The 27,397-nt window shown below is 39.4% G+C and overlaps 1 protein-coding gene across 1 annotated transcript in view; it reads right to left on the bottom strand.

The window, feature by feature from the left end:
* LOC127582732 (protein strawberry notch homolog 2-like) overlaps positions 1 to 27,397 on the bottom strand; it is a 133,378-nt gene that overhangs the window by 93,398 nt on the left and 12,583 nt on the right. Inside the window, exon 2 of the mRNA XM_052038294.1 lies at positions 24,081 to 24,305. Coding sequence (XP_051894254.1) covers positions 24,081 to 24,197 — 117 coding nt within the window. The 5' untranslated portion in view covers positions 24,198 to 24,305. The remainder of the gene's footprint in view (positions 1 to 24,080; positions 24,306 to 27,397) is intronic.

The raw sequence follows: 27,397 nt of genomic DNA, 5'->3' as shown, positions 1-27,397 counted from the left end.
ACAAACTTAACTTTGCTCATCACACACCCCCCTGCACTATCCCCAAATCTGAGACCAAAAGTGAGATAGGAGCCTTGTCCCTTCCCAGAGTCTCACTCAGCCAACAGCTATGCGTCATTTTACAGAATGGATGTACCAAAATTTCCATGCTGCCCAGATCACTGGTGGTGAAAGCTGTCTGCTGACATAAAGGTAGGGAGATTCCACTGAGGCACCCACCTCCTGATCCAAGCAGCAGGCAAATATTAGCAGTTACTCTTGTAACTGTTGATGGGTGGTTCAGATGACTTGGCGTAATCAGTTGATGTAAAAAATATTTTTCAAACATATTTATAAAATCCAAATTGTGGTTTCAGTTTGATTATATTGCTACAGTTAATAAAGTTTATCTGAATGATAACAGCTTATTCCAGTAAACAGTAGAATGGAATCCCTTACAATGATGCTCTCAAATATCAGTGCCACCTGTACTTCCATATGCAAACACTTGACAATATCTGGCTTAGAGAAAGGCAGTGACAGATAGAAACTGAAACTTTGCATACATTCAACAAGTCAGGAAGCATTTGCAGAAAATTATTGAGATAATGCTTCAGTCTGATAACTATTCATCAGCACAGCAAAATATCATCAACATAAAACAAGGAACTGTTTCTCTCACCATCTTATCTGATCTCCTGATTATTTCCAGCATTACTGCATTTTTCAGCTTCAATAATATTTTGCCTTTATAGCAGTATAAACTTGCAACTCTCCCTTAAACTGTTTGAGTACACAGAAGAGCTTTTCAATAATTCCAGAACAATGGGCCCAGTCACTTCCTGAATGAAACCGAGTTATTTTCTGAACGTTCTGTCCTGCTGACGACACCTGGCAACTTTATTGTGCCTTTAAAATAATATTAAGTGCCTAAGTGATTCATAGGAGTGGTAGTAAATATTACACTGAGCCATATAAACGTACAAGAACAAATGACCAATGACATGGATTTTAAAAAGCATTTTGAAGGAAAAATAGAAGAGGCTGAGACAGAGAGGTTTATAGCATAAATTCCAGTATTTAAAGGCCTTGGCAGCTGAAGGCATATTGACAACAGCAGGACACTAAAAACTAGGGATGTGCAGAGAGGCCAGAATTAGAAATCGCAGAGATCTCAGAGGGATGGGGACAGTGAGGGCATTGAAGAGCTAAGGATGAGAATTTTCAATTCAATTAGACAGGGAGGCAATGGACCGGAATGCCTGACCCAGCAACCAGTTGGCAGAGTGACGACAGGTCAGGTATAAGAAATTTCCAAAGCTGGTCTCTTGCTGTGCAACTGGGACTGAGGTATCGCCCAACCTTTGCTTTGCTGAATAGTCTCTGCTGGCAGCGATCTAGACTCTGCAGGGAATGGGAGGCATGCCTGGACCTCTGAGAGGTGGGAGAACTCCAGGTGAGTGAAACTCCCGCGTACGGATGGGGTCTCTGCGTCAGCCTAGGGCTTGCAGGCTGGGGTGTGTTCACTTCCAAAATTGTAACAATGGAACTAAAAAAATCCTTTGAATTTCAGTGCACAATTTTCAGCCATTGAAATGAAACACATGAACGAACCAGCTGGGCTGGAAAACACTTTTTGATTACTCCTTCACTTGAACTTTTAAAGCTGACAACAGCATGACACAAGACCAATCCTGTGACCATTCTTATATTCTGATGAGATCACCATGACATGGGATTTAGCACTGGGACTGCCAAACTCTCCTACATGTTTGGCTGGATAGGCAAAGCTTTGCTGAGCAAAATGCAATGCAGCCTCTAATGCCAAATGAGAAACTGGAAAACAGCTTGGGTATTGCTGTCCAATGCAAGCCAATGTGCACAGAGGTAATAGCTGAACAGGTTCTGGGTTAGGATGCTGGAAAGAGAGTTCTGTACAAGCACAATGGATGTGTATAAGATGATGAGAGGTATTGATAGGGTAGATAGTCAGAGGCTTCTCCCCAGGGCTGAATTGGTGGCCACAAGAGGACATAGGTTTAAGGTGCTGGGGAGTAGGTATAGAGGAGATGTCAGGGGTAAGTTTTTTTACTCAGAGAGTGGTGAGTGCGTGGAATGGGCTGCCGGAAACGGTGGTGGAGGCTGATACGACAGGGTCTTTCAAGAGACTGTTAGGTACATGGAGCTGAGTAAAATAGAGGGCTATGGGTAAGCCTAGTAATTCCTAGGGTAGGGACATGTTCGGCACAGCTTTGTGGGCCGAAGGGCCTGAATTGTGCTGTAGTTTTTCTATGTTCTATGCCTAATGGCAACATTGGAATTTTTGGATCAGGAAGTTACAATGACTTGCATGAGTTTCAGTAATTTAAGAGATGAAGCAGAAGGGAAAATGTTATGGCTCAAAAAAGCATTTTCGATTCTGGAATGGATGTGGTTCAGAAGGTCAGCTCAGTCAAACAGATTCAACATAAAACAGTGACTGGAAGAGGTTGGTGGCATCGACAGGAATATTCACTTGTGTTTAGTGCATACTTAACTATGGGCATGCACTGTTCTCAATCTCCCACATAATGCTTTGAATGGCTGGAAACTCTCCTACATGTTTGGCTGGATAAGCAAAGCTTTGCTGAGCAAAATGCAATGCAGCCTCTAATGCCAAATGAGAAACTGGAAAACAGCTTGGGTATTGCTGTCCAATGCAAGCCAATGTGCAGGATTTACCAGGATGCTGCCTGGATTAGAGCGTACGGAATATGAGGAGAGGCTTAAGGTGCTAGGGCTTTATTCACTGGAAAGGAGGAGGATGAGAGGAGACATGATAGAGGTATATAAAATATTGAGAGGAATAGATAGAGTAGACAGTCAGCGCCTCCTTCCCAGGGCACCAATGCTCAAGACAAGAGGGCATGGCTTTAAGGTTATGGGTGGGAGGTTCAGGGGAGATGTCAGGGGGAGGTTTTTCACCCAGAGAGTGGTTGGTGCATGGAAAGCACTGCCTGGGGTGGTGGTGGAGGCAGATACATTGGACAGGTTCAAGAGTTTGTTGGATAGGCATATGGAGGAATGTGAGATCGAGGGATATGCAGGAGGAAAGGGTTAGATAGCGTGAGGGTGGTTTGATGGACGGCACAACATGGTAGGCTGAAGGGCCTGTTTTGTGCTGTATGGTTCTATGGAAAGTATTGATACAGCATTTGATTTCTCTTATGCAATGTCAGTGGGGAGACTCCTATGGAGAGCAACAATTTTGAAAAATATTTCTTTGTTCAAATCAACAAAAATGAACTTGGTAAAATTCATAAGGGAGCTCTATTGCGGCTGTATAAAATCCAGTACATCAAGTATTAGTTCACGATGAAAGGTTATCAATCTGAAGTATTAACTTTTTTTTTCCCAGGGATGTCACCTGAGCTGCTGAGCACTTCCATTTTTACTTGAGATCTCCAGTACCTGCATTTTTCACTTTTCTATTAAATCTGTGTTCTCTAGCTATTGACTTTCTGCCACCAAAATTGTTTTCTCCATTAAAATCATTCAAAATTTTTGCCATTTCCACCCAATCACTTATGTTTTTACTGCCTCAAGAAGCATGGCTCCATCTCAGCCATCATTCTATTAAATTTCTTTGGCATTTCTGCCCCTTTCTACGATGTGAGGCTCAGTTCAGCTGAAGCCTATCTAGTGTTATATAAATCCTCATCTAGCATAGCTTCACTACCATGGACTCCTCTCTGATTGCTTTTTTTTGTACTAATGTCTCATCTTGTTTTCCTCTTCACGGTCTAGTATAATTTATGTACAATTTATACTGTGTATTGTCTGAACCTACATGGCTGTGATGCTGCTACAGGCAAGATTTTCATTGTACCTGTACCTCACTGTACTTGTGCAGATGACAATAAACTGGACTTAATTATTTTTGTACCATTTGCCTCTATTAACAAGGCCAAGGATTCCATAAGATTATTAACAGGTTTGTCAACTTATCCTATGAACCTTATGTCCATGCTAATACTGTCCCTTCAATCGTATAAGCTTTCTTTTTGCTAGAGCATCTATTACATGGGTCAATGTCAAACCACTCGCCAGAGGGAAAAACAACATCTGACAGGTAGGAGACATTTAAATGCAAACTAGTATTCAGAGTCAGTATGTTCCATTAAGAGTAAGAAGTAAAGATGTTAAGATTAGGGAAGCTTGTTTAACAAAGGAAATCGAGGGTTTGATCAGGAAAAAGGAAGCACATGTCAGGCATAGGAAAGCTCTTTAAGGTTTATAGAGATAATAAGAAAGATCTTAAGAAAGCAGTTAGGAGGGCAAAAAGAGGACTTGAAAAGGCCCTGGCCAATAGAATTAAAGAGAATTCCAAAACCATTTGTAAAAAATATTAGAAACAAGAGGGTAGCTAGGGAAAGAATAGGTGTCCTCAGGGACCAAAAAGGAAGTCTTTGTGTCGAGCCAGGGGACATGTATTATCTTGAATGAATACTTCGTGTCGGCATTCACCAGAGAGAAGAATCGGGAGGATGGAGAGTTGGGGGAGGTATGTGCTGATAGTTTGGAACATGTGTATAATCAAGAAAAAGGATGTGTTAGAGATAGTGACACACTGAGGACAAATCCCCAGGGCATGATGAAATTTATCCCAGGGTGTTATGGGGAGCAAGGGAGTAAATTGCTGGGGCTCTTAGAGATTTTTGCATCATCTTTAACCACAGGTGAGGTTCAAGAAAACTGCAAGATAGTTACTATTATTCAAATATTCAAGGGCAGCAGGTATAAGCCAGAAAACTACAGGCTGGTGAGCTTTACGTCAATAGTAGGGAAACTATTGGGGAAAAAAATCCTGGAAATGAGACTTATAAAGGCAGGGAATGATTAGGGGGATATCAGCATGGTTTTGAGCTTGGGAAATCCTGCCTCACAAATCTGACTTTTTTTTTGGGAAGTTACTAAGAAAAATGAAGGCAGCAAAGTAATAGACAAGGTATAAATGGACTTTAGAAAGGCTTTTGACAAGGACCTGCAATGGTAGGCTGTTCCAGAAAGTTAAGACACAATGGATCCAAGGTGTTTTGGCAAACTGGTGGTGAAGGGTTTTTTTTGACCCAAAGTCTATAACCAATGGTGTACTGCCAGGATCAATGTTGGGATCGTTGAAGTTTGTCATATTATATAAATGACTTGGATGAGAACGTCTGTGGTCTGATAAGCAAGTTTGCTGATGACACGAAGATAAGTGGTGTTGTAGACAGAGACGATGGTTGCCCAAGGGTACAGAGAAACATCAACCAGAAAATTGGAATAGAAAGAATGTGGGAGTGCTAGAAAGAGTACAGAAGAGATTCACCAGGCAGTTGCCCAGAATGGATGGCTTTAGTTACAAGGAGAGATTGGATAGGCAAGGATTGTTCTCACTGGAGCGAGAAGGTTTGTGAAATTATGAGGGGCATAGATAGTTACAGTCTTTCCTCCACACCCCCTCTCCCTACCACCACCTCCCCCAACCCCCAGCACTTTCCCTCCCCTTGGGAGGGAAGTCATAAAGAGGGCATAGAATTAAGATGAGAGGATAAGTATTTAAAGGAGATCTGAGGGGCAAGTTTTTCCACACAAAGGATAGTGGGTATATGGAACAAGCTGCCAAAAGAAGTGCTAGAGATAAGTACAATCGGTGTTTAAAAGGCATTGAACAGATACATGGATAGGAAAGAGGGATTTAGACCAAATGCAGGGAAAATGGGATTCATATGAACAGGTATCTAGGTTATTATGGATTAGTTCAGCTGAAGGGTCTGTTTCCTTGCTGTACAACCATGACATTCATTAATTTGCCCACAGTTACTACCCCCTTGCTACAACTACTACTGTATGGAAATCTCTAACAGTAATCAACCATTACCACTGCCTTGACAAGAAACTCTCCTGATTGGCCCACAACCAATCTTTGACAACCCTTTTACCCTTCACATATTCATACCCTGCCCCATTTAACCACAATTTTTAGAGCTCCTCTGCATTTTCTATATCAAACTTGCTACTGTATTATAAACCTTTTCTTATTTTGATGAGAACACTTTTTCTTGCCTAACTTCAAGTCTACCTCTAATGATCCAGGGAACATTAGACTTTTTTTTTCCACTCCTTTACTGACAGCATGTCCAGTGATGCCATGAATCTAGATTTAACTGTTTGACTAAGTGGAGATGTGTATTTGCTGACAGCAATGTTGGTGAGGCCAGAGATTAATCAAAATCACTTTTGCCAAAGCACATCATGTAGTAGGCCAACTTTATAAAGTTGAAAATTTACTGACTCCATTGGTAAGAGACTTCTGTAATGTTTAATTTATTCCACAAATCAGAAGTACCATTCTTTATGAATTCAAGCCTACACTGATATAGCAGCTAATGAAATTATATACCTCAGAGGGGATTTTGCAAAGTACTAGGATTTAATGAACCCACAAGTAAAATGTGTCTTTTGAAAAAACTTATTTTGAAGATGAGAAGCCAGTAAAGAAATATTTTTGTAGGTGTTCCAGACTGGTATCTCAATACATTAAATTATTTGAATTGCTGAATAGTTGATGTGAAAAACAAAATTCAGCATCTTTATTGTACTATGAGAATTTTAATAACAGCATTAATACATATATAGATTACAATTATTAGAGAAATAAGCTCATTTTCAGGTAGCATCTTTTACCCTCCCCATGTGTCAAAACATTTTACAGCTAATGAAATATTTCTGAAAGAAAGGCACTTGCAATACAGGTAGATGAATAGCAAAATCCCAACAACAAATGACACAATCACCAAATGTATGTTAATAGCATTGTCCAGACAAACATTAAATCAGACCATGGCATGTTGTGGTCCTGCAGCGTAAAACTCCACTTACATTAGCTTAATGTATTTGAAACAGTATGTTACATAGTAATGACTACATATTGTCCAGTGCCTCGGAATGGTAGATACACAGTAGTATAGCAAATTCAATCCATCAAATGCCATCCATTAGATGTTTGAAAATCACAAGTTGACATCCTGATCACTCTCTGGTAATTTCCTATTAGAAAAAGGACAGCATTAGGTCTGGGCTTCATGTCCTTCATGTTAAACCAACAGGCCATTGTTCACTATCTAGACCAACGTATAAATACCTACTGAAATCTATAATTAATCAAACTTTCCAGAGAGGAGGAAGAAAATTGGAGTCAGGTTTAACCATAGTTTTTACCCTTTAAGAATCGTTTTTTCTTTAGCTCTTCTGTGAGATTAAAAAAAATCAGTTATTTGACTGACTACCCTATCCTTGACTTATAATCAATAGGGGCCACTGAAAAACAACTGGACATAGGATTTCTAGCTGATTTCTACATTTCCTTTCCTATTGATGCCAAGGTGTACTGCTTCACTGTATGGCTTAGCAACCTCTTGCCTTAAGTGGGCTGAGCTAATGGATTGTATGGGGAAGTAGGAGCATATTATATAAAATTAACAAGTGGCATTTGGTTTCTCACAAATGAACATACAGTTAATAACATATACCTGTGTCATTGGAAGCAACCATAAAAAGTTGAGAGCAGTACTATATCAGTTTTTGTACAAGTTGTCAAATTTCTAGAAATCTAATATACTATTTAATGGCTCAGTGAGCTGAATTTGAAGAAAAAACTGGATAAAAATTTTTAGGGGCTGCACGGTGGTGTAGCGGTTAGCATAACGCTATTACAGCGCCAGCGATCAGGGTTCAATTCCTGCCGCTGTCTATAAGGAGCTTGTACGTTCTCCCCATGATGGCGTGGGTTTCCTCCGGGTGCTCCAGTTTCCTCCCACATTCCAAAGACATACAGGTTAGTAGGTTAACATGGGTGGTGTGGGCTCATTGGGCCAGAAGGGCCTGTTACCATGCTGTATAAATAAAGTTTAAAGTTTAAAAGTATACCCATTGGCACCCATTGTGGTGAGAATATTTCCATTCTTCCTGCAACATTTTCACTGCTTCTAAATTTGTGCCAAATTCTGAATATTTTCATTCTATAAGCTAATGGCAAATGTGGGCTAAAATTATCTAAGTTTATTTATCTTTGACTTCCCGACAGTGGTGGAATATTTCAACATTTTTATGATGGTGCTGGGAGTTGAACAAAGATTCCAAAAGCAAAGTTGTCGACGGGGAAAATCTTAGAAAATGCTGGCAACAGGAAGGACATTCACAGGAGCATTGAAGATAAATTCAGAATCAAAACAACATTTTTCAGTGGTAAAAATATTATAAAGGATAGTACAGACAAGAGGGTGATTTTACTCCTGGTCATCTCTTTGTAGAGTCATGTATCATTGTGGTTGTAATATCACAACGGTTGTGAAACCCTTCCTTAGAATGGTTGATGCAACAGAATAGTTTCTGTAGGGTTCTCTTGTTCTTCTGCCACAACGTTGATGGAAATCCTGGAGAAATGGTATAAACAGTTGTTTACACAGTCTCTCCAGATTGCTATTGATCTGCTGTCAAAAAAAAATTGGAAAATTGTCATGGAAATTCAAGACAAGCAGATTTTATATCTCAACAGGAAAATGGCACAACACAAAGGAGTTGGAGCCAAACATCTTCCAAGTACAATGGCACAGTTATGGCTATGGGTTCAGAAAATAGCTTTCTTAACACTGTCATAATCCCTTCCTAGTCTTGAAATCATGAGGGGCATAGATAAGAGTGCAGTCTTCTCTCTCCCCACCTTCTCCCCCCCCCCCAACCAGGGGTAGGTTTAAGGTGAGAGGAGAAAGATCCAGTAGGAACCCGAGGGGCAACCATTTCCTTGGAGTATGGTATGTATACAGAACAAGCTGCCAGAGGAAGCAGCTACTACTATTACTTACTACTACATTTAAAAAACAATTGGACAGGTACATGGATAGGAAAGGTTTAAAGAGATATGGATCAAATGCAGGCCAACAGGCTTAGATGGGCATTCTTGGTTGGCATGAACCAGTTGGACCAAAGGACCTGTTTCCATGCTGTAAAGCTCTATGAATCAATGTTGCAGAACAAATGGGATTTATCTTTACCTGGTGACATTCTTAACACGTGTATGCCTCAAGGTAAGTGAATGTTGATCAAGAGTTTACTTCCACAAAATTGTTCTCGTCAAGACGTTCTCTTTTGCTGTTCTCCATCTCAGGTGCATTCTTCTTCCCATTCCTCATGTACCACTCATTGACTAAAAACACGTTAAAGCTATTTTTCCAGTAATTGCATCGCCCTTCCAGCTACAGAGTGCCCCAACTGTTGTTGAGGTGTGTCAGCCAAATTGTAAACTCTCAAACTCACAATCTAATCTGTCATTCCTCTTTTCAGACCAATCAAACCCATTTTCCATTAACAATATTTTGTTTGTTTCAGTTCTATAGTTTTGTTTATATTTCCATCCAGCACTTAGCAGGAAGGCGCCATCTCAGCCGCTCCTGCTTTAGTCATCTTACATAAAAGATGCTACAGCATTTACCACCCACCCCAATGGAAGGTGTTTGGAAGTGCCTCCTTAGGCATGAACACTGAAACACTAGAGTATAGCTGAATGGAAATTAGAACAATGAAGCAACATTCTTTATCTGATTTTCTCATGGAGAAATAGATTCCCACAACTAAGCAGGAATCCCCAGCAATAACACTGTCCCAACACTGGGAAACAAAGATAGTGTCTAACATTTGGTACAAAGCTCCCATCTGGCAGGGTGGAAAATAAAACAAAATTGAGAAAAAAGGGTTAGAGGCAAAAAGTATGTTGAAAGCTACCAGCAGCTAAATTTTGTATTCAAATTATTTTAGAAAATATTGTGGAATTACACTAAACCTGGAGATTGTGTCTATACCAGGGTGCCAAATTCTAAGTGAAGGCTTTGGGGGCGGGGGGGGGGGGGGGTGGGAGGTGAAGCAAAGTAGATATTTACTAAAATGGTCCAGGATTACCTTGAAGAATGAAGGAGTTTCTCTCCATGGCACAGAGAAAGCCAAAGATTCAGAGGCCTTGCATCATGCAACTTTTACACAAGTAAAACTGCTTCTAATAGCTGCCAACAACTAAAAGGCACAGATCTGCAGTGAATCCAAAAGAACCAGAGATGATACTAATTCTTGTTTACCACAGGAATGTACTGGGTGGTGGTCAGAGATTCACTTAAATTTCAGAACATCAGATAAATTGTTGGAGAGAGGAAATGTTGGGGGCTGTTTTTTTTAAATTGGATCACAACAGACGATTTGGCACATATTCATGAACTTAATGACCCCCTTCTGTGCTCTACTTTGATGAACTCAGGAGTTGGAAAGTAAAGAAACATGGCCCAGGTATATTACTTTGTGGGGAAACTGCTGGGACAGAATCACTCCCTCATTTCCTTTATTCCTGGCAATCCTATAGTCAATTAACTGATATTAGTGAGTCAGCGCAGTTGTGAAATTCTGTAAAAGCAAATGTGTAAAACAGGAGTCTTTAATTACATACGAAGGGCAGATAATGTGAAGGCATGAAAAACTGTTCCACGTGCTTGAGGCAAAAAAACATAGGGAGAGGCTCAGCCTTTTGGAGTCATAAATTTGGAGCCATGGAACTTGAAAGAAAATGCAAAGATAACCAATGTGTCTGATTTGAATAAATTGACAAAAACAAATGGCTAATTTTTTGTGGGAGGTGAGGTAACAGAGAACCCAAAACTGATCCAGTACCATGTTACAGCTACAGAGAACTAGTGTACTGGGTTGAAAATTGAGATCGGTCCACAAGTTTAAATACAATCACAGTTCATCTAATGGGAAGAACCCTTGACGACTAAAGATCAAAACTACAAAGGCCTGTACGATAATAGGCATCATCTTACTGTCTAGCTTCAAGCACTTTGAGAATAAACAGTCAATCTTCCAAAGAACAATACTGGTATAGATTTCTGGAAATGCTAGTCATGCAATATGTTAAACTGCAATATAGCAGAAATAAAATCATTAGTTGCCCTTCCAGCTTACTCCCAAACCTAGAGGAACACATATTCCCTTTCCAACACATTTAGGCGTATGTGGTTTCTTCACTGAAATAACCGCACATTAGTCACTAACCCATCTTTGACCAAAAGTATATATTGTTGATGCAAAATGTCTCCTACTTGTAGGGAATATGACAGGGGGGTTAGATAATCACTTAATGTTGTGAATCAGCAAATTATATTGAATATGCTGACTTTTGTTTTATATCCACAGATCCATCTGTTCAGCTCTTTTGGAATGATGTACACTCTACCATATTTATGTCCTCACTCTGTGCACACACTGGAAACTGGCACCAACTTTAGTATCACATAAAAGTAGCACCACTGCATGAAACCAGATTCATAAGTAGTGTGTACAGTGCAAACACTAGCTGGGTAAGCATCAACTAGCGTTTGCAAGCAACAAACTCATTTGCATTTCAGAAATGTAATCCTTTAAGCAAATAAGTAATGACTTAATTTTCAGTTTCCATTATTCTAAAATTTAAGGACCTAAGAAATAGCAGCAGGAAAAGTACATTCTCCATTCATGTCTTATATGTATTTCAATAAGGTCACGGCTTCTCATTTAGTATCATTTCACACACTTAGCCTTTGGTTTCTTTTAGTACCTAAAAATAAATCTGTCACGAATTCACTCCAGAACAGAGGCCCCACAGCCTCCTTGGGGTGCAAAGTGCCAAAGATAAGTGAAGGGATTCCTTTTCATTCCTGTCTTGCTTGGCAAACCCCTCATTTAAAGACATAAGCCCTGATTCCATATACCCCAGACAGGGTAATTACATCATCCTTGCATCAAGCCCCACATTAATTTTATACATTACACATTTTATTGAAAGGACAGTAACCCTTGGCTATAATCATAGGATCTATGCCTCAATCAGGGCATTAATGCAATAAATTTTGGCAATGCGAAAATTTTAGAAACATCCAGGTCAGATAGAATCTTTGTTGAGAAGAAGAGTTATTATTACAAATCAATAACCTAAAAGGATGCTAATCTAAAATATTCCATAGTTGCTGCCTGACCCGCTGAACAGCTTCATCTTTTTCTCATTCCATCAGTTGTTGCCCTTTTCTATTGTACAGCAAATAAAAGCTTCTTACCAGTAAAGGGGAAATCCTTTGTTTCAAACTTAAGTTGCTTTTTACATCAGTATCTACTGTTAATAATTACACTTTGCTGCCTTTTACACCAACCAGTTTACTTTACCAAGTGTCAGCAGCAGGTTTCTGACAATGATGCTAAGGAGAGATTAATAAATGCTGATCATCACAGGTGTGAACCAATTTATCCCATTTTTGAAAATAATTGAAAGCTTCCACATGATTGTCCTAAACACAGGTGATGGGTTAAAATTTAACCTTACTTGACAAGCAATAATTAACTGCCTACTTGCAAGACATTCACCTCTTCAAATACGACTGAATAAAGACTTTGCAGATTTAAGCAGGATTGAGGCTTGAATTTAAGCACACCACTGGAAAATGTCAACACCCCAAACAGTTTTAGCCAGGGTGTGAACAGGTAAATTTGACCCATTAACCCTCAAATAAAAACCATCCACAAGCCAATGCCAAGGCTGAAAAAAAACATGTTAGAGCTGTTTCACGTCAACTTTAAAACATTATAAGGCCAGGAGGAAAATTTTCAAATCAGCAAGGACTTATAAGGAGGCACACCTTATATTTGGTGGCACAGCTTCTGTATACCAATAATGTTGATATTACCATAAATCACTAAAATCAAAGTTTTCCAACAGTGAAAAAAATTCTTTAGCTGTAGGCATTTACACTTCAAGATTCTGACATGTAAAGAATACATGGTGCCAAAAGTAAATTACATTAAATTTGAAGTGTAAAGTCTTGATAACACAAAGGATCCAAAACATTGACATGCACAATAAATTGAAGATTGTTTGAATTTTGTTTGATAAATTCTCTATTTCAGTTTTACAAAGTGGCAATAATGATTGTTTGCTTACTTTACATGCAAAAAAAAATCAAACCCTGAAGCCAACATTAATTTCAAAAGCAGAAATCTGCATTGATGCATTTCAGTTGATGAAAGACAAGGGTCATTAAAGGGGTAAAAGTGATACAAACAAGTTGTGCATCTTTTTAAAGTTACAATTTTCTAACAACTGAGTGAAGGCTCAAAAAAGTTGGACATGTGAAAAATCAAGAAACATAACATAGCTGCAATGGAAGTGCCCTACGTGGATTTTTTTTGGACTACCTCTATATACATTTGCAATTTTTCAGCAGTGATGCCAAAAATGTTCCAAGTCTTGATTAGAAACCAAGAGGAAATGGGTTTGTATCTACAACTCTCGGGTAGCAAGCTTTCGACTTTGACAGGGGAGTACTGGCAGGTTCTAAGTGAAAGGAACAGCACCTGTATGCAGGTCATTAGGTTCATTTTGGCACAAATCTTCACACCTCACCGTGAAACAATATGTCACTTCTTTTGGCCAGGAATGCTGCGTCATGCAAGAGGATGCAGTGAAGGAGAAAAATGTTTAAACAATTATTGAGTATTTAAGGTAATGGCATAGCTTTATCTTAAATACTCAAAATTACTTTTAACTTTAATACAAGAATACTGAAACATGCTTTAAGAACAATTAACACTTTCTTTTCTACCTGCTGATTCCCTTCAGTGGACTGCCTCCTTTAAATGTCTGCCACTAAATTAGCAATAAAACTCAGGTTCTTATATTCACTGTTAAGAAGTCTACCTTGCAATCTAAAAATATTCCATTTTAAAATCTCAAGGGAAAAAAAACTTGTCTTACTTTGCAGCAAGTTACAAGAAAAAGCAATCACTAGCATTTTTATTTTCCCAGAACTCCACTTTCATCTGGCAGCAATGCCACAGTCATCATATTTGTCACATCACCAGCTGAAGTGAAAAACATTATACAATTTCAGAAAGAGAACAATGATTGCCAGTATCCTGTTCAGCAGCTCAGTTGTAGTGACTGAGCGACTGATATATATATATATATATACATACATACACATACACACACACACATACATACACACACACACACATATATACATATATATACACACTTCAATCTTTGGTGCAGTTTACAAAATTTCTGCACTTGTTTTGAATCACAGGACAGTCCTTTCTCCAGATGTAAGGAATCAACAGCTGATGGGAACAGAAGTCAACTATATTAAAACCAAATACTGGATACTGGAACTCTTAAGTGAAAATCTGGTGCGGGAAATACTCAGGTCATGCTGACACACCATTTCCAGCATTTTTAATAACTTCATGAATATTGCATCACTGACTTGTTGTGGAACCTAGCTAACCACTGGTCATAATCATAGAGATCTTCAAACCTCTCTTATACCCCTTTTAATAGCATTATCCTATCTTTGGATACCCTCATTTCCTCAGCAGTTTTGCTAAAATTGCGTTACTTTTTATCTGTTACCGTAAATGTGAGTGCTAAGTACTTGGAGATGGAGAGTGGTTACACACTCAATTCAAAATATGACTGGTTGCTGTATCTCTCAAACTAACCATACAAAATTCACTGCCCTCTAACTCGTGTTACCAAGTCTGAATTCAGCTCTGGAATTCTCTCTAAATCTTTTAGCTTCCCCATTTTTCTCTTCTCTATGGTATCCCAAACTCCTCTTTGATTAAGGTTTTGGAAATATTCCCCTTATTTGTCATGTAGTTCAATGTCAAACTTTATTTTTACTTCTTTACAAGGACTTACTGTATTTTTTTTAAATGCTGTATAAATACAAGTTGTGGTCATGTATAAATGCAAAGTACTAAATAATAATCACAGGAAACTATCGCATTTGAGCATTGATTCTAGAATATTCTAGGAATAATTAGAGAAAGTCTAGGGTCCCAGCTGGTTGCTTTGTTTACTTTGGTGCAGAGAAGTTTGAGGAGGGATCTGACTGAGGGATACAAAATTATGAGGAACACCGATAGGGTAGATAGAATTTTTTCCCCCTTAGGGGATCTATAACTAGAGGGCATAAGTTTAAAGTACAGGAAAGGAGATTTAGAGGGAGTTTTCTTTCCCCACCCAAGGGGTGCTTGAAATCTGGAACACTGTCTGAGGGTTGCAGAGACAGGTACTCTCACATCGAAGTATTTAGATGATCATCTGGAACACTCAACACAACACAGAGTGCATTGCTTCACAGGACTCCAAGGAATCATGCATGATACCATGGTTCAAAGTGCTCTAAATCAGACATCAAACCAAGAAAAGCCAGCTTTCACTAGAATAATTTTATTTCTTACTGGGGGACTAGGGCACCTGAAACTAAATGTCAGTTCACTTTATAGTGAAACTATTCCCTGCTTTATTTTAAAATCTCCCCAGGATTTAATAGATAATCTAAATGATTTACTACTGTGTGTGCAAGTTACAGCCCAAATTACTACTATGTAATTAACATTTGTGATACTGGTAGCTCCTCATAAGAGGTCAGAATTTGATGCTAAGTTACAAAAAGTGTAAAAAAAAGACAGTGAAGTTTGAAGAATATTATACTAATAAGAAATGTAACACAGGTTTACCATGAAAACATTTAAATTCCAAGTTATACTATGTTATAATAACGTCACCAGTGAATCAAGACAGTAGTCTACACAGACTGAATAAGAACAAGGGTAGCATGCTATGTAACAAACAATGTATTACACAAATAAATGGCACACATTCCTCAGACCACATCCATCTAGCGCCTTTACTTTGAGATGAATTAGATACCAAACGTTTTTATCCCTAACCCAAGATCCAAAGAAACCAGCAGTAAATGTGCAGATCTGATTTTGTACAACTTCGTGGTAAGGTTGTGCATCACAAACACCACAGCTTTTTGGCCAGAATGAAAAAAGGTTTTATGCGGTCAGGGTTATTTCATCAGGTGACACAGTTCATTCCAATGCATTGTGTGCTGAGCCCACTGTTCGAACTTGCTGCCACCCAGCTTTATCTAGGCCAGATACAGTATTTTCCTTGATTTATGAGCATTTGATTTGTAGATTTACCTCAAAGTGTCATTAACTCCTTGGGGTCTTTAACTTGTGAAGCTATTTTTCATTACATGGATGCCACTGTCCACATGTTGTACATTATACCAAAATATTCACAATGCATTTCACTCAGCCTTTAATAAATTTTGCTTAACCAAATGTTCTCCTTCATATGGAGGACTTATTGAATGGAGGACTGATCCCGCTGATCTTCCATATCCATGAGCATCTGGCAAGATCCAAGTGTTCAGGCTCTGTAATGACAAGGTTCCAGCCCCAGAGCGTTCTAACAGCTTGTGTGTTTTGCTGCAGCTTTATTTTTAAAAAAAACTCTAGTTAGGCCGCATCTGGAGTATTGCATTCAGTTCTGGTCACCCTATTATAGGAAGGATGTAGTGCCTGTGGAGAGGGTGCAGAGGAGATTTACAAGGATGCTACCTGGATTAGAGGACATGTGCTACGAGGATAGGTTGGACAAACTTGGGTTTCCTTCTCTGGAGTGGCAGAAACTGAGGGGAGATCTGAGAGGTTTATAAGATTATGAGAGGCATAGATAGAGTAGACAGCCAGTATCTTTTCCCCAGGGTTGAAATATCTAATACCAGAGGGCATGCATTTAAGGTGAGAGGGGGAAGTTCAAAGGAGATGTGTGGGGCAAGTTGTTTTTTTTAAAAAAATAAAACAGAGTGGTGGGTGCCTGGAATGCGCTGCCTTGGTGGTGGTGGAGGCAAATACAATAGAAGCTCTTAGACAGGCACATGAATACGAGGGAAATGGTAGGATATGGACATTGTGTAGGCAGAAGGGATGAGTTTAATTGGGCATTTTATTACCAATGTAATTGGTTTGGCACAACATTGTGGGCCGAAGGGCCTGTTCCTGTGCTGTACTGTTCTGTGTTTTATGTTCGGCAGGAGGTGAAGCTGGGGCTGCAACTTTGCCTTTCAAACCATGATGCTTTTTAAAAAAAAGATGAGCCTCTGAAATTCTGACACTGAAAAGTACTGAAAAGTCTGTAATTGTCTTTTTGTAAAAAAAAGTTACTTAAAAACAAATGAAACAGAAGTGACAGATGTAATGCCATGTAGCACCAAGTCTCAGATGTGGAACGAATCTGTTCACAACTCACTCACTTGTGAATAAATGAATGCTGAGAATTCCCTTTGGAATTTCCTGTTGTAGCCAGCACAATTGGCACCCATTACTCTGCTGACAAAACATAGATGTTTCCTTTAAAGGTTCATCATGTCATATTCTTGCAGATAATAATCAATTATACAAGCAGGGTTTCCCTCTCCATAAGCAAAAAGGGTACAATAAATTCTGGTAATCTGGCACACTCAGGACTTGTGATGCCAGATTACTACATTTTCCAGAGATGCTACATTTCCCAACATACCTCTTTTTTCACTATTTTTAAAAAAAATATTACACAGTAGTATAATAAACCTGGCAAGCTTAAAGGGAGTGGGAAGCTGAGCCCCAGTGAGTTTTAAAGAGAGGGAAACAGAACCCGGTGAGTTTCAGTTTTTAAGTGGAGCTGAAACATAAAAGCACTCCAGACTCCTACCCAAATTTTTGGACCCCAACTCTGGCTACAAACCCAACTACACTCCTGACCCTCCATTCCTGACCTCAAATGTACACCAGACCCCCACACATCCAATGATACATGGCCGACCTCATGAGTATGCAGGTCTGCAGATATGAGGTCCTTGGGTAACGAGGACGTTGTATTCTGATGAGTGAGCCTGATACTGAACCATCAGACACTATCATCAGGAGATTCACAGTACAATGACTGATTATTAAAATAATTAAGTGAAGAGTTTACTTGCCCAATTTGTTTAATTATGGACATTCCCCTCAGCTTTCTGCACAAATCAAATGGTACTCTGCAAGTTAAAGGATGACATACAAAATATGACCTGTATAGTTTGCAAATTAGGAAACACTCCATCATGATACAATACAGTACAGAACTCTCGTCCACAAAAAGCAGACAATGTTACCTTCCATTAGTAAAAACTAAGCATGCAAAACAGTGCTGCAAATGCAGAGCAGGTGCAGTCCATGAATAAGCAATGACTACAAGACAGCTGGGCAAACCTACTTAACTTTATCAACAATTGCCACTCCCCATCAGGAGAAATATTTGTCTTGGCTCATTGTCAGTACAGAGCACTTCACAAATTTGCCTTCTGACTTTAACAATATTCTTTCCTGCCCTTTTCCATCAGATCACTACTAACTACAGTCATTGAGCAGACAATCCCAAGGGTTTGGGGGGAGGTGAACAGAGAGAAAAAAAATCACTGAAAACTCAAGTACTGTCTAACAAAAGGCAGACATCTGGGGGTGCATTGCTGATATAAATCATCAAATGATGTGGACAGGAGTGGGGAAGCTGGTAGGTTTGACTCTCACTTGTCACAGACCATAGATCTGAGCTGTTCACATTACAAATTATGCAATTCAGCAGCCCTCAACTAACATTTATCAACAAGCAAACATTAAATTTTTACTTATTTTTGAAAACTAAATGCATAAACATAACTCCAAGATGAAAGCCGATTTTTTTTTAAGCGATACATTTTAAAAGAGAACGCAAGGAATTAAATTTGAGGTTCAAGAATAATGTTTTGAGTAAGAATGCCAAGAAGGGCATTTAAAAAAGCCAATGAGATCTTTTTAAACTAGAGACAAAGTACAAAAGCAAAGTTAAGCTAAACCTCAAAAAGCTACTGGTTTGGCCTCAAGTGCGGTACTGCGTCCATTTCTGGGCACAATGTTTTAAGGGGAGGTTGAGAAAAAAAATTTACTTGAAACAAGAGACTTTTGACAAGAATAGAGAATCTAGGATTGTTTCCTGAAACACAATAGGAGATGGGGAAAACTTGATAGAGGTCCTTAAAATCACGCAGAATGTAATAGAGTATTCATTGGGAATTACCAGAGAATGCAGATTTAAGCTAACTGGTAAAAGAACCAGAAGAGAGGGGGATGAATCTTGCATTAATCACACCAGAGAACCACCTAGAAAGGCAGATGGAAGCTGATTAACTTTCAAAAGGAAACTGGATATATACAGTACTTGAAAGACCTTGCACGGCTATGGAGCAAGTACACAGGTACAATGCTAATTGAACAACACTTTCAAAAGCTAGATACAGACTGTCATCCTTCTGCAATTCGGGGCTAAAGTGGATAATATCCAAAAACCAGCTGCAGAGGTGACAATGATGATTAAGCAGCACACTAGCTTCAAGGTAACTACTAATTTCCATCAGTACTGTATGCCTCACTTCACTATTCAATATCAGGACGCCATAAGAGACATCACAAAGCAAGGACCATTTACAATCTCTTTAAGAGGTGCAAAATCACTGCAAGTGCTGGTAGCCATTCTACAACAAAGCTGACCTGGGAGTCAAAAACAAAATAGTACTTTATGGGAGAAAGCAAGCTTCTTGTTTTTCTGAAGCTGTGCTTGTGGCCTTGCTTGAGCTACAACAACTAGTTCTATACCCGCAACTGGTCCTCAATCTAACACAACAGGAAGAAAGATTAACAGTGGAGGTCACTCCCAGGTGTGAAACCACAAGAACCAAGATGAAGTATCTTAAAAAGCTCTATGACTTTACATGAATAGTCAAAGTTAGCAAATGCATCTAGTACCCCCAGTTCATCACCTTCAGAGCTACCTTCAAGTGTCAGACACCACATCCCAAACACTCAAAAACCTTTAGCTGTCAGGACAGTTATTTGTTCCACTATACCAATGGAAACATTGCTGCAAGTCTCATACCCATATTTCACAGATTACACAAAGTGCTAGCTACTCAAAAGGAATATCACCCAAATACTTGTGCTATTTCCCACTTACCCTGGACCCAATTGTAGGCAGCTAATTGAAGGGTGCCTAGAGGTAATTTTTCACAGATTACTTGATTGTGGCCATGGGCAAGGCTGAAGATATTGGTTGCTGCACAACTAAATTCTACTTCTTCTCTACCACAATCTCTTCCAATTTAAACACTTCATTCCTCTCCCCCATCATTAAACATTTCCCTTTTCAGATAGCCAAGGGCCAAATTCAACTAGTTTGTGGTACAAGAGCAAGAAGGTAAAGATGAAATATTGGCATTCAATTTAAGGCACTGGATTTGCCAAATCTAAGACTGACAATGCATGCAATTTAGTGATAAGCAAAGTTTGGATCTTTTCCTCTGAAAAAGTTCCATGGGACTGCAGATACCTCATTTCCACTCTAGATCTGTGGGTGCCAAGATGGCTAATGAGGCCAAAGTGGTACTCATAATCTGCCACAGGTGGGACAGGCAGATGAGAAGTTTGGAAGGTAATGCACTCCTATTACTTAAACTGAACTTCTGCACACTCCCTAAGAGACTTGTGGTTCTCTATGCCATCAAGTGTTCCGTCTACATTGAGTGCCTTTGGGCTATGGATTCCCACAAGTTGAAGATATTAAAAATTTTTCCAAGGGGACTCTGAGAACATCCTTGAATACTTTCCTCTGCCCATATGGAAATCTCTTGCTGTGATGGAGCTCAAAATACCCAACAGCAAATGTGAAATAATTTAATGCTTTGCAGTCAGGGCGTGGAAAAGGATAACATATGATGGCAGCTCCTTGCCTGGGAAGGTCATACAGAAGTCCATCTGATACTGAGGATTTGACAGGCCAATCTAAAGAAAGCACAGGGCAATCTAAAGAAAGCAAAATGAAATGCTTGGTACATTGCCAGAAAGCCATGTCAAGCAGCATGGAAATCCAATGTATATATCATATGTGGCTTTGTACAGAGACCCGAGCACAATTTCTGCAGTATGGAAACATTTGGTAACTATTAGGCCACTGGTGGCACAACCATACTGCAGAACCTGAAGGGCAAAAATCTCAGCTTTCACTGCAGTGTTTGGAATGTTGCCAAAGGCTCTCAGCTTGCTGTCATGCTCTTTGCTGATGTTTGGACTAACCCAGTTAAGCCCAAGATGGCCTGTCTAGTGTCCACATCACAGCAGTCCAGCAAATCACTCTCCAACAGAACTGAGGCAAATTAGGATTAGTAGTGGTTCAATTAGTGGTACTCTCTCAGAATAGCTGCATTCATGATCCCCGTGTGGCCACACTAGCAGGATCCTTATTACTGTCTGACAACCAGCCCAATACAAGAAGGTGCAGTCTGAAGCCTACACTCGAAGCCCCGTGCTGCTTCAGATCATTCCCAAAAGCAATTCCTTCTGTGAAGGTCGGCAGTCTTGCACGAGCCAGTGAAGTACCGTTGCATAGGAACAATAGGACAGGCAAAAGGCACATGGATGAGAGGCAAGGGAAATGCATGAGAATAAGTGAGATTTCTATGTTCTTTGGTATGTTTCGATTTAGTAGTTTGGAATAATGTACGATGATTTATAATCTTACACTGTAGTCAGCCTGGGTTGCTCTAATGATTAGTAACAAATGAAAGGTTAGCTATGACACTATACGCATATGGAGAATTGGGATTATATTAACCAATATTAGAGAAAGACAAAGGTCAACAACATGAATTGTTAACTTTCTTTCTCCACAGACACTGCCTTACCTTGAGTATTTCCAGCATTTTCCATATACCAACAGTCAGATGAGCTGTTCAGTCTTGCCTAAAAGCTCACATCCTATCCTCAGTCCTGAAGAAGGGTCCTGACCAGAAATGATGACCGCCTGCTTTTCTCCACACATGCTGCCTGGCTTGCTGAGTTCCCCCAGCATCATCTCACATTTGGGCTGCTTCCTTCATTACTTTCCACTCCAGTTACACTCTAGCAAGTGGCAAGATCTCACAATCGACCGGTACAAATCACAACACCCGTGTACAGAAGGGCTTCTTCAAAGTCATAAAGGAAGCAGATTCAATGCTTCAGCATATTAGTCCATTCCATACAACAGCAATGGATTCAGTTTTAAGCTCAATGCCCATGTGTATGGACTGTACAAGTGGGTCACAAGCCCTGTCTTCTGCAGATAGCTTGTCAAGGGGAATGCTACTAACACTTATCAGGTACCTGATAATTTAATGTAAAAACCTTGATCTCAGGAAAAAGTCCTTCAACATCTAACTACAGTTGCCTAAGCTACAGTTGCCTAAGCTACCGTCACCAAGGCTACAGTAAAAGAACTCAAGAATAAAACATCACAGCAACAGCTTGTGAAAACCAACCAGCAATTAACCAGTAAGTGGTTGTTGATCCCTTTAAAATAATGCTGTTGAACATATCCTCTGCTCAGAGCACATATCATCCTGTGCAGAGTCAAGGTAGATTGCACGCAGAGCTCTAAAATACATTGCTTGTGTCAAATCAACTGACTCGTATCATCTGCCAACACTGCATGCTTTCAGCAGGCATTAGGTACATACACACTCTAACATCCTCACCAATATATATCAAATATATTATGCACATAAATTTGACACTGGAATTGTTACACCAATACTTGCACACAACCTGGCGGTTGGGGGCACGCAGGACACAGGTGATGGACAGTAGTGAGAGATGATGCACTCCTTCTCCACTTTGCATTGGTTTTCCATGTGTTCCCCACACGTAGATTCAGGATCTCAACAAGTGAATGTTTATTCTCCATTTTGAGCAGTCATAGAGCTGGGATTCTCAGGAATGGTGATGATATTACATTTTCTTCCAAGGAGGCTTTAAGAACATCCTCAAATCTTTTCCTCCATCCACCTGATAATCTCTTATCATAACAGTGTGCAGAAGAGAGGATCTGGTGTTGGCCACATGAATAATGTGGCCTACCCACTGAAGCCCAAGTATAATTAGGGCTCTCATGTTGGAGATGTTTGCCTGAGAGAGGAAGCCAACACTGGTTTGCTTATCCTGCCTGTGGTAGCCTCCCTCAAGTACATCCAACAGAAAACCATGGCCTAGGAGAACAAATGGTGGGTGGGGAGAGTGCAGGAGGTCCCCCAACTCTCTGGTAACTACAGCCTGTGCTGATTCTTTAATGCTATCAAGGACCCTCCTCACTGACAGCAAATTATTCTCCACCTCCAACATCTCCTGAAAATAAGCATTTAATTAAGGAACATTTGCCTCTGCAACAAGGGCAGCACTGAGAGGAGAACCTATCAAGGAAATAAAAGGCAATCGGTGCCCACTGTAAGGAACATTTCAAAGAACTCAACTGTGACTCTCTCCTTGACATGAGAATCCGTTTCAATTTCATAGCAAATTATCTGGTCCAATCTTGCCACCGCTCTGGACCAATAAGGAATCAAAGGCCAAATGCAAAACAATAAGGTCTCGAAAGCATATGGCATTCCTGCTAATGATACAAAATTTGGCAGAATTTCAGTCACTAATTTATCACCTCATCTCCCATGTCTGGTAGAACAAACATAACAGAGAACCTCAGAAATGCCATAATAATGACCATCTTCAAGAAAGGAGACAAACCTAATTTCACCAAAAGCAGCAGGGGGGATAGGAGGGATGGGACTTGCTGCTACCCGCCACAAGGATGATCAACACCAATTGCACCGGAGCAACCTCCTCCCAGTAGCCAAAGCGTTGCTTGCCAAATCAGAGTAAAGTCAATCCACCTAGAGGCTTAGTGGACATGATATTCACTGTACAACAACTCCATAAGAAATGCAGGAAGCAGCATCAACCACCATCTGTGGTCTTTTTTTAGCCTCTCAAAAGCTTTGATTCTTGATATTAAGAGACTGTGCTCAAGTTTAACTCCCCACCGAAATGATTTCAACCTTGCCTGTACTTTACAATGGCACACAAACCACAATCCCCACTGCCATAAAAATCCTAGCGTCATTTGTATTTTCTTTCTCCATCATTTCCTAGCAAGAGTGTGGAGAGTAGTTTTCGTTTTACACAAGGTGGATTTATGACAACTGGAAGGCAGCCCTATACCAATTGAATGAAAGCAGTTCGCTACGTCCAACATCTCCCCAAAATAATGTTTATTGAGGGGCACTTACCTCTGTTCCACGGGGGCAGAACTGGGCTGGGATATTTGGCAGACCATACATTGCAGTGTCAGTTTGATGGTTCTGCTGGTAATTCGGCCCGTCCATGACACAATGCACTTTAAGCATTAGGCACTGTCCAGCTGCATTTTGTACAGTTCAAAATGTGTGTAGTACCAGAGGCAAAGAAGGAAGGCCACACAGATCTTATCTGCAACAGTCTTGGCACACCATATCCTAGAAAAGGAGATAAAAAAGACAAGATCTTTTGTGAGCTGAAGTTTTGGTAACACTATTTAGTTTCTGCTTGCAAAGTTCTTCTCTCAGAGGTGGTTTGGAAACCGCTTTGGACTGCTTTCACACAACTCTTCAGCAAGAATGGCTCCGATTGCCATTCCTGAAATTTTCAAGTTGAAATAGATTTTCTATTTAATCTCATCCAAATGGAGCTTGAAACTTCATGACATTTAGTTCCCAGAATGCAACAGCAATTCTGAGAAACCAACTGTTGCAGATATTAAATGTTCCTTGCATCAAAGCAAAATTTCTTCATGCAATACAAACTACATTGTGATTTGTCAAGAAAAATCTAAATTATTTTTGAAAGTTCAGTGCTTCTTAAGCAATGACTAACAATCACACAACTTTCAATTACATATAAACTGTACACTGTTTTCTTCAGGCACCAGCGTAATAGGGCTTGAGGATATGTGATTGCATTGCTTGATATATCCACAAAAACTGTTTTCTATTGTCATGATCTTTGTTCTTAGTATTATATGAACATTTCTTATTCAGTTCTACCATACAATCTGTCCATGAACCGAATGAATCAAAGTGGTTAAAAATCATTGGTCAGCAACTGAAAATTATTCTCGTGGTTATCAATAAAAGGAAATAATTCACAATAAAACATGCTCATCGATTGGTTTCAAAATAAAAGTTCTCATCTAAAATTCTCAAAAATTGAGGACTTTGACCAGATAAAGAAAAAATTTACATGATTAAATGGGAGAGAGGGTTGGAGCTCATTGATGCCTTTCAAAATGCTGCAATAAATACCTAGGCTATTTTCAGCATTTCATCTCAACATTCTCAACTCAAAACGTCAACTATCCCTTTGCCTGCACAGATGCTGCTCCACCTGCTGAGTTCCCCCAGCAGTTTCTTCTAAAAAGAAGTTGGAGTCTAACAGCACAGAAACAGACCCTTCGGCCCAACTGGTCTATACCAACCAAGATGCCCATCCGAGCTAGTCCCACTTGTCTGTATTTGACCCATATCTTTCTAAACCTTTTCTATCTAAGTTATTGTACCTGCCTCAACCATGTCCTCTGGGCAGCTCATTCCATACATGTATCACTCTTTGTAAAAAAAAAAGTTGCACCTCAAGTTCCTATTAAATCTTTCCCTTCTCACCTTAAACCTATCTTTTTGTTCCGGAGGACAGCATCTGCAGTGAAATTTGCAAAATTCCCCTACATGTACACAATTTTAAAGATAATGGTCATGAAATTTACAAAATAATACTTCTGGCCATTGACTTGCATGAATTTAAAAGCACAATTCTTAATATCTATTCACAAAGAATACCAGTGAATAGCAATTCATGCAAATAAATGAATGTTAAAGAAACAGAATGGGTTTTGCTTGAATACATTTACTTGAGTTTTTCTTTCTTGTTTTGCGTGAGCTTTAATTTGGTAATATATTTACAAAGAACTCAAAATAGAAATATATGAGCATGAAACTAAGGAAGTTCAAAACATCCACTGAATTTCCCATTTCTGTCACACGTCAGAACCAGAAAACTGGATATGTGCAGCAGCAAACAAGATTTTCCAGATGTTCATTGAGAGCAGCAAAATAAAATGGATTTAAAGACAAAAAATAACCACGAATGCAAGACAGTTGATAATGAAAGATACAATAGGGCATAGAAGTCAGTAGTCATGTCTGCAGAGAAGAATAGCAGAAGGATTTTGATGCAAAATAGTTCAATGGTTGGATCCTCATTCTACAAGTTTTTGGCTGTGCTACCTGATACTTCAATTTATTCACAGCATTGTCACATCTGAACAAGCTCTTCCCTTACAATAGCCATACTGCTCCAACATAGCCTCAAGATTCCTGCTTATATCAGCTCAATCACACAATCTTCAGATCACACCTGCAGCATACCCTAATCTTAGAACTGCCAACATCATGTTAGAATCAGACTCCTTCTCAAAGGCGCTGACAATAGTGTCCTTTTCCACTTCATTACAAGTGCCATCAATCTTTCTTTGTTACTTTTTCTAATCTCATATGGAGCCCACACTGTTGAATTGAGAACCCCTTCCAATAATGCCAGACCCTGAATCCTTCCTTGGGATACCAGAGACAACCATTCAATGGTGGCAAGTCTGGAAATATTGCTTGATAAATTTAACATTCATCAGAAGTTACCTAAACTATTTGCAAATGTAATGTACAAGTAAGAAATTTAAACTGCATGAGCATGGACACTAAACTTTATGACCCAACTGTGAACAGATTCTACAGCCATAAAATAAAATCATCAGTGGAGGCAAAACAACCCAGAGGGGAACTGAAACCACTTAAGTTTTAACGCCTGAATTGACCATCGGGAACAACATACAGTGGCTGGAATAGCTTTAAGGCAGTGTGCTCTTTGCTAAGTGCTGCTCTTTTGTTCACATGCTTTCTTCCCAAATACTAGCTACATTGTTTTCTGAAAAAAAAGATTAAATCAAGATCCCATCTGCATTTTTAAACATTAAGATGTCACTGAATTTTTAAACAGAGAGCTGGGAATCCTTCCGATATCATAGATATCTCCTCCATCAAGCAACAGCTTTCTGAACAGACTACTGCCATTCTTTGATTTACCAAAGGGATGCATTCCTAGAAAATATTTCCAAGGAAAATTTTGCAAATTAAAAAAAGGATGCACAAAATAGGAATACATTGTGCCAAAATCCCCACAAAGTGGCACACTATTCATTATAATGAAAAATAGCTTTGCAGACTGAAGACATACTCCAAAGAATTAATGTGAAAATTTATAAGTTGAGGAATACAAGTATATGGTGCTTCATCTAATATTCTGTTGGTGGAATTTTGCTGTGTGCAAAAAGGATGCTACTTACTGACATGACCTACACAATTTAGGGTGCAGTTAGTTATCCTAAAATATGATGAATGTCTTCCATCAAGTAATAAACAGCATGCCTCGAGTTTAGGGACATCTTAGTGTTGTATTTTCTATTATGTGCAAGTATTAGGCATGGGGCCTAATACTATCTAGATGTTGAGTTCAATGTTGA

The sequence above is a fragment of the Pristis pectinata genome, chromosome 24, assembly GCF_009764475.1.
Source record: "Pristis pectinata isolate sPriPec2 chromosome 24, sPriPec2.1.pri, whole genome shotgun sequence".
Classification (NCBI taxonomy): domain Eukaryota; kingdom Metazoa; phylum Chordata; class Chondrichthyes; order Rhinopristiformes; family Pristidae; genus Pristis; species Pristis pectinata.
This window is presented reverse-complemented; position numbering and strand designations above follow the sequence as displayed.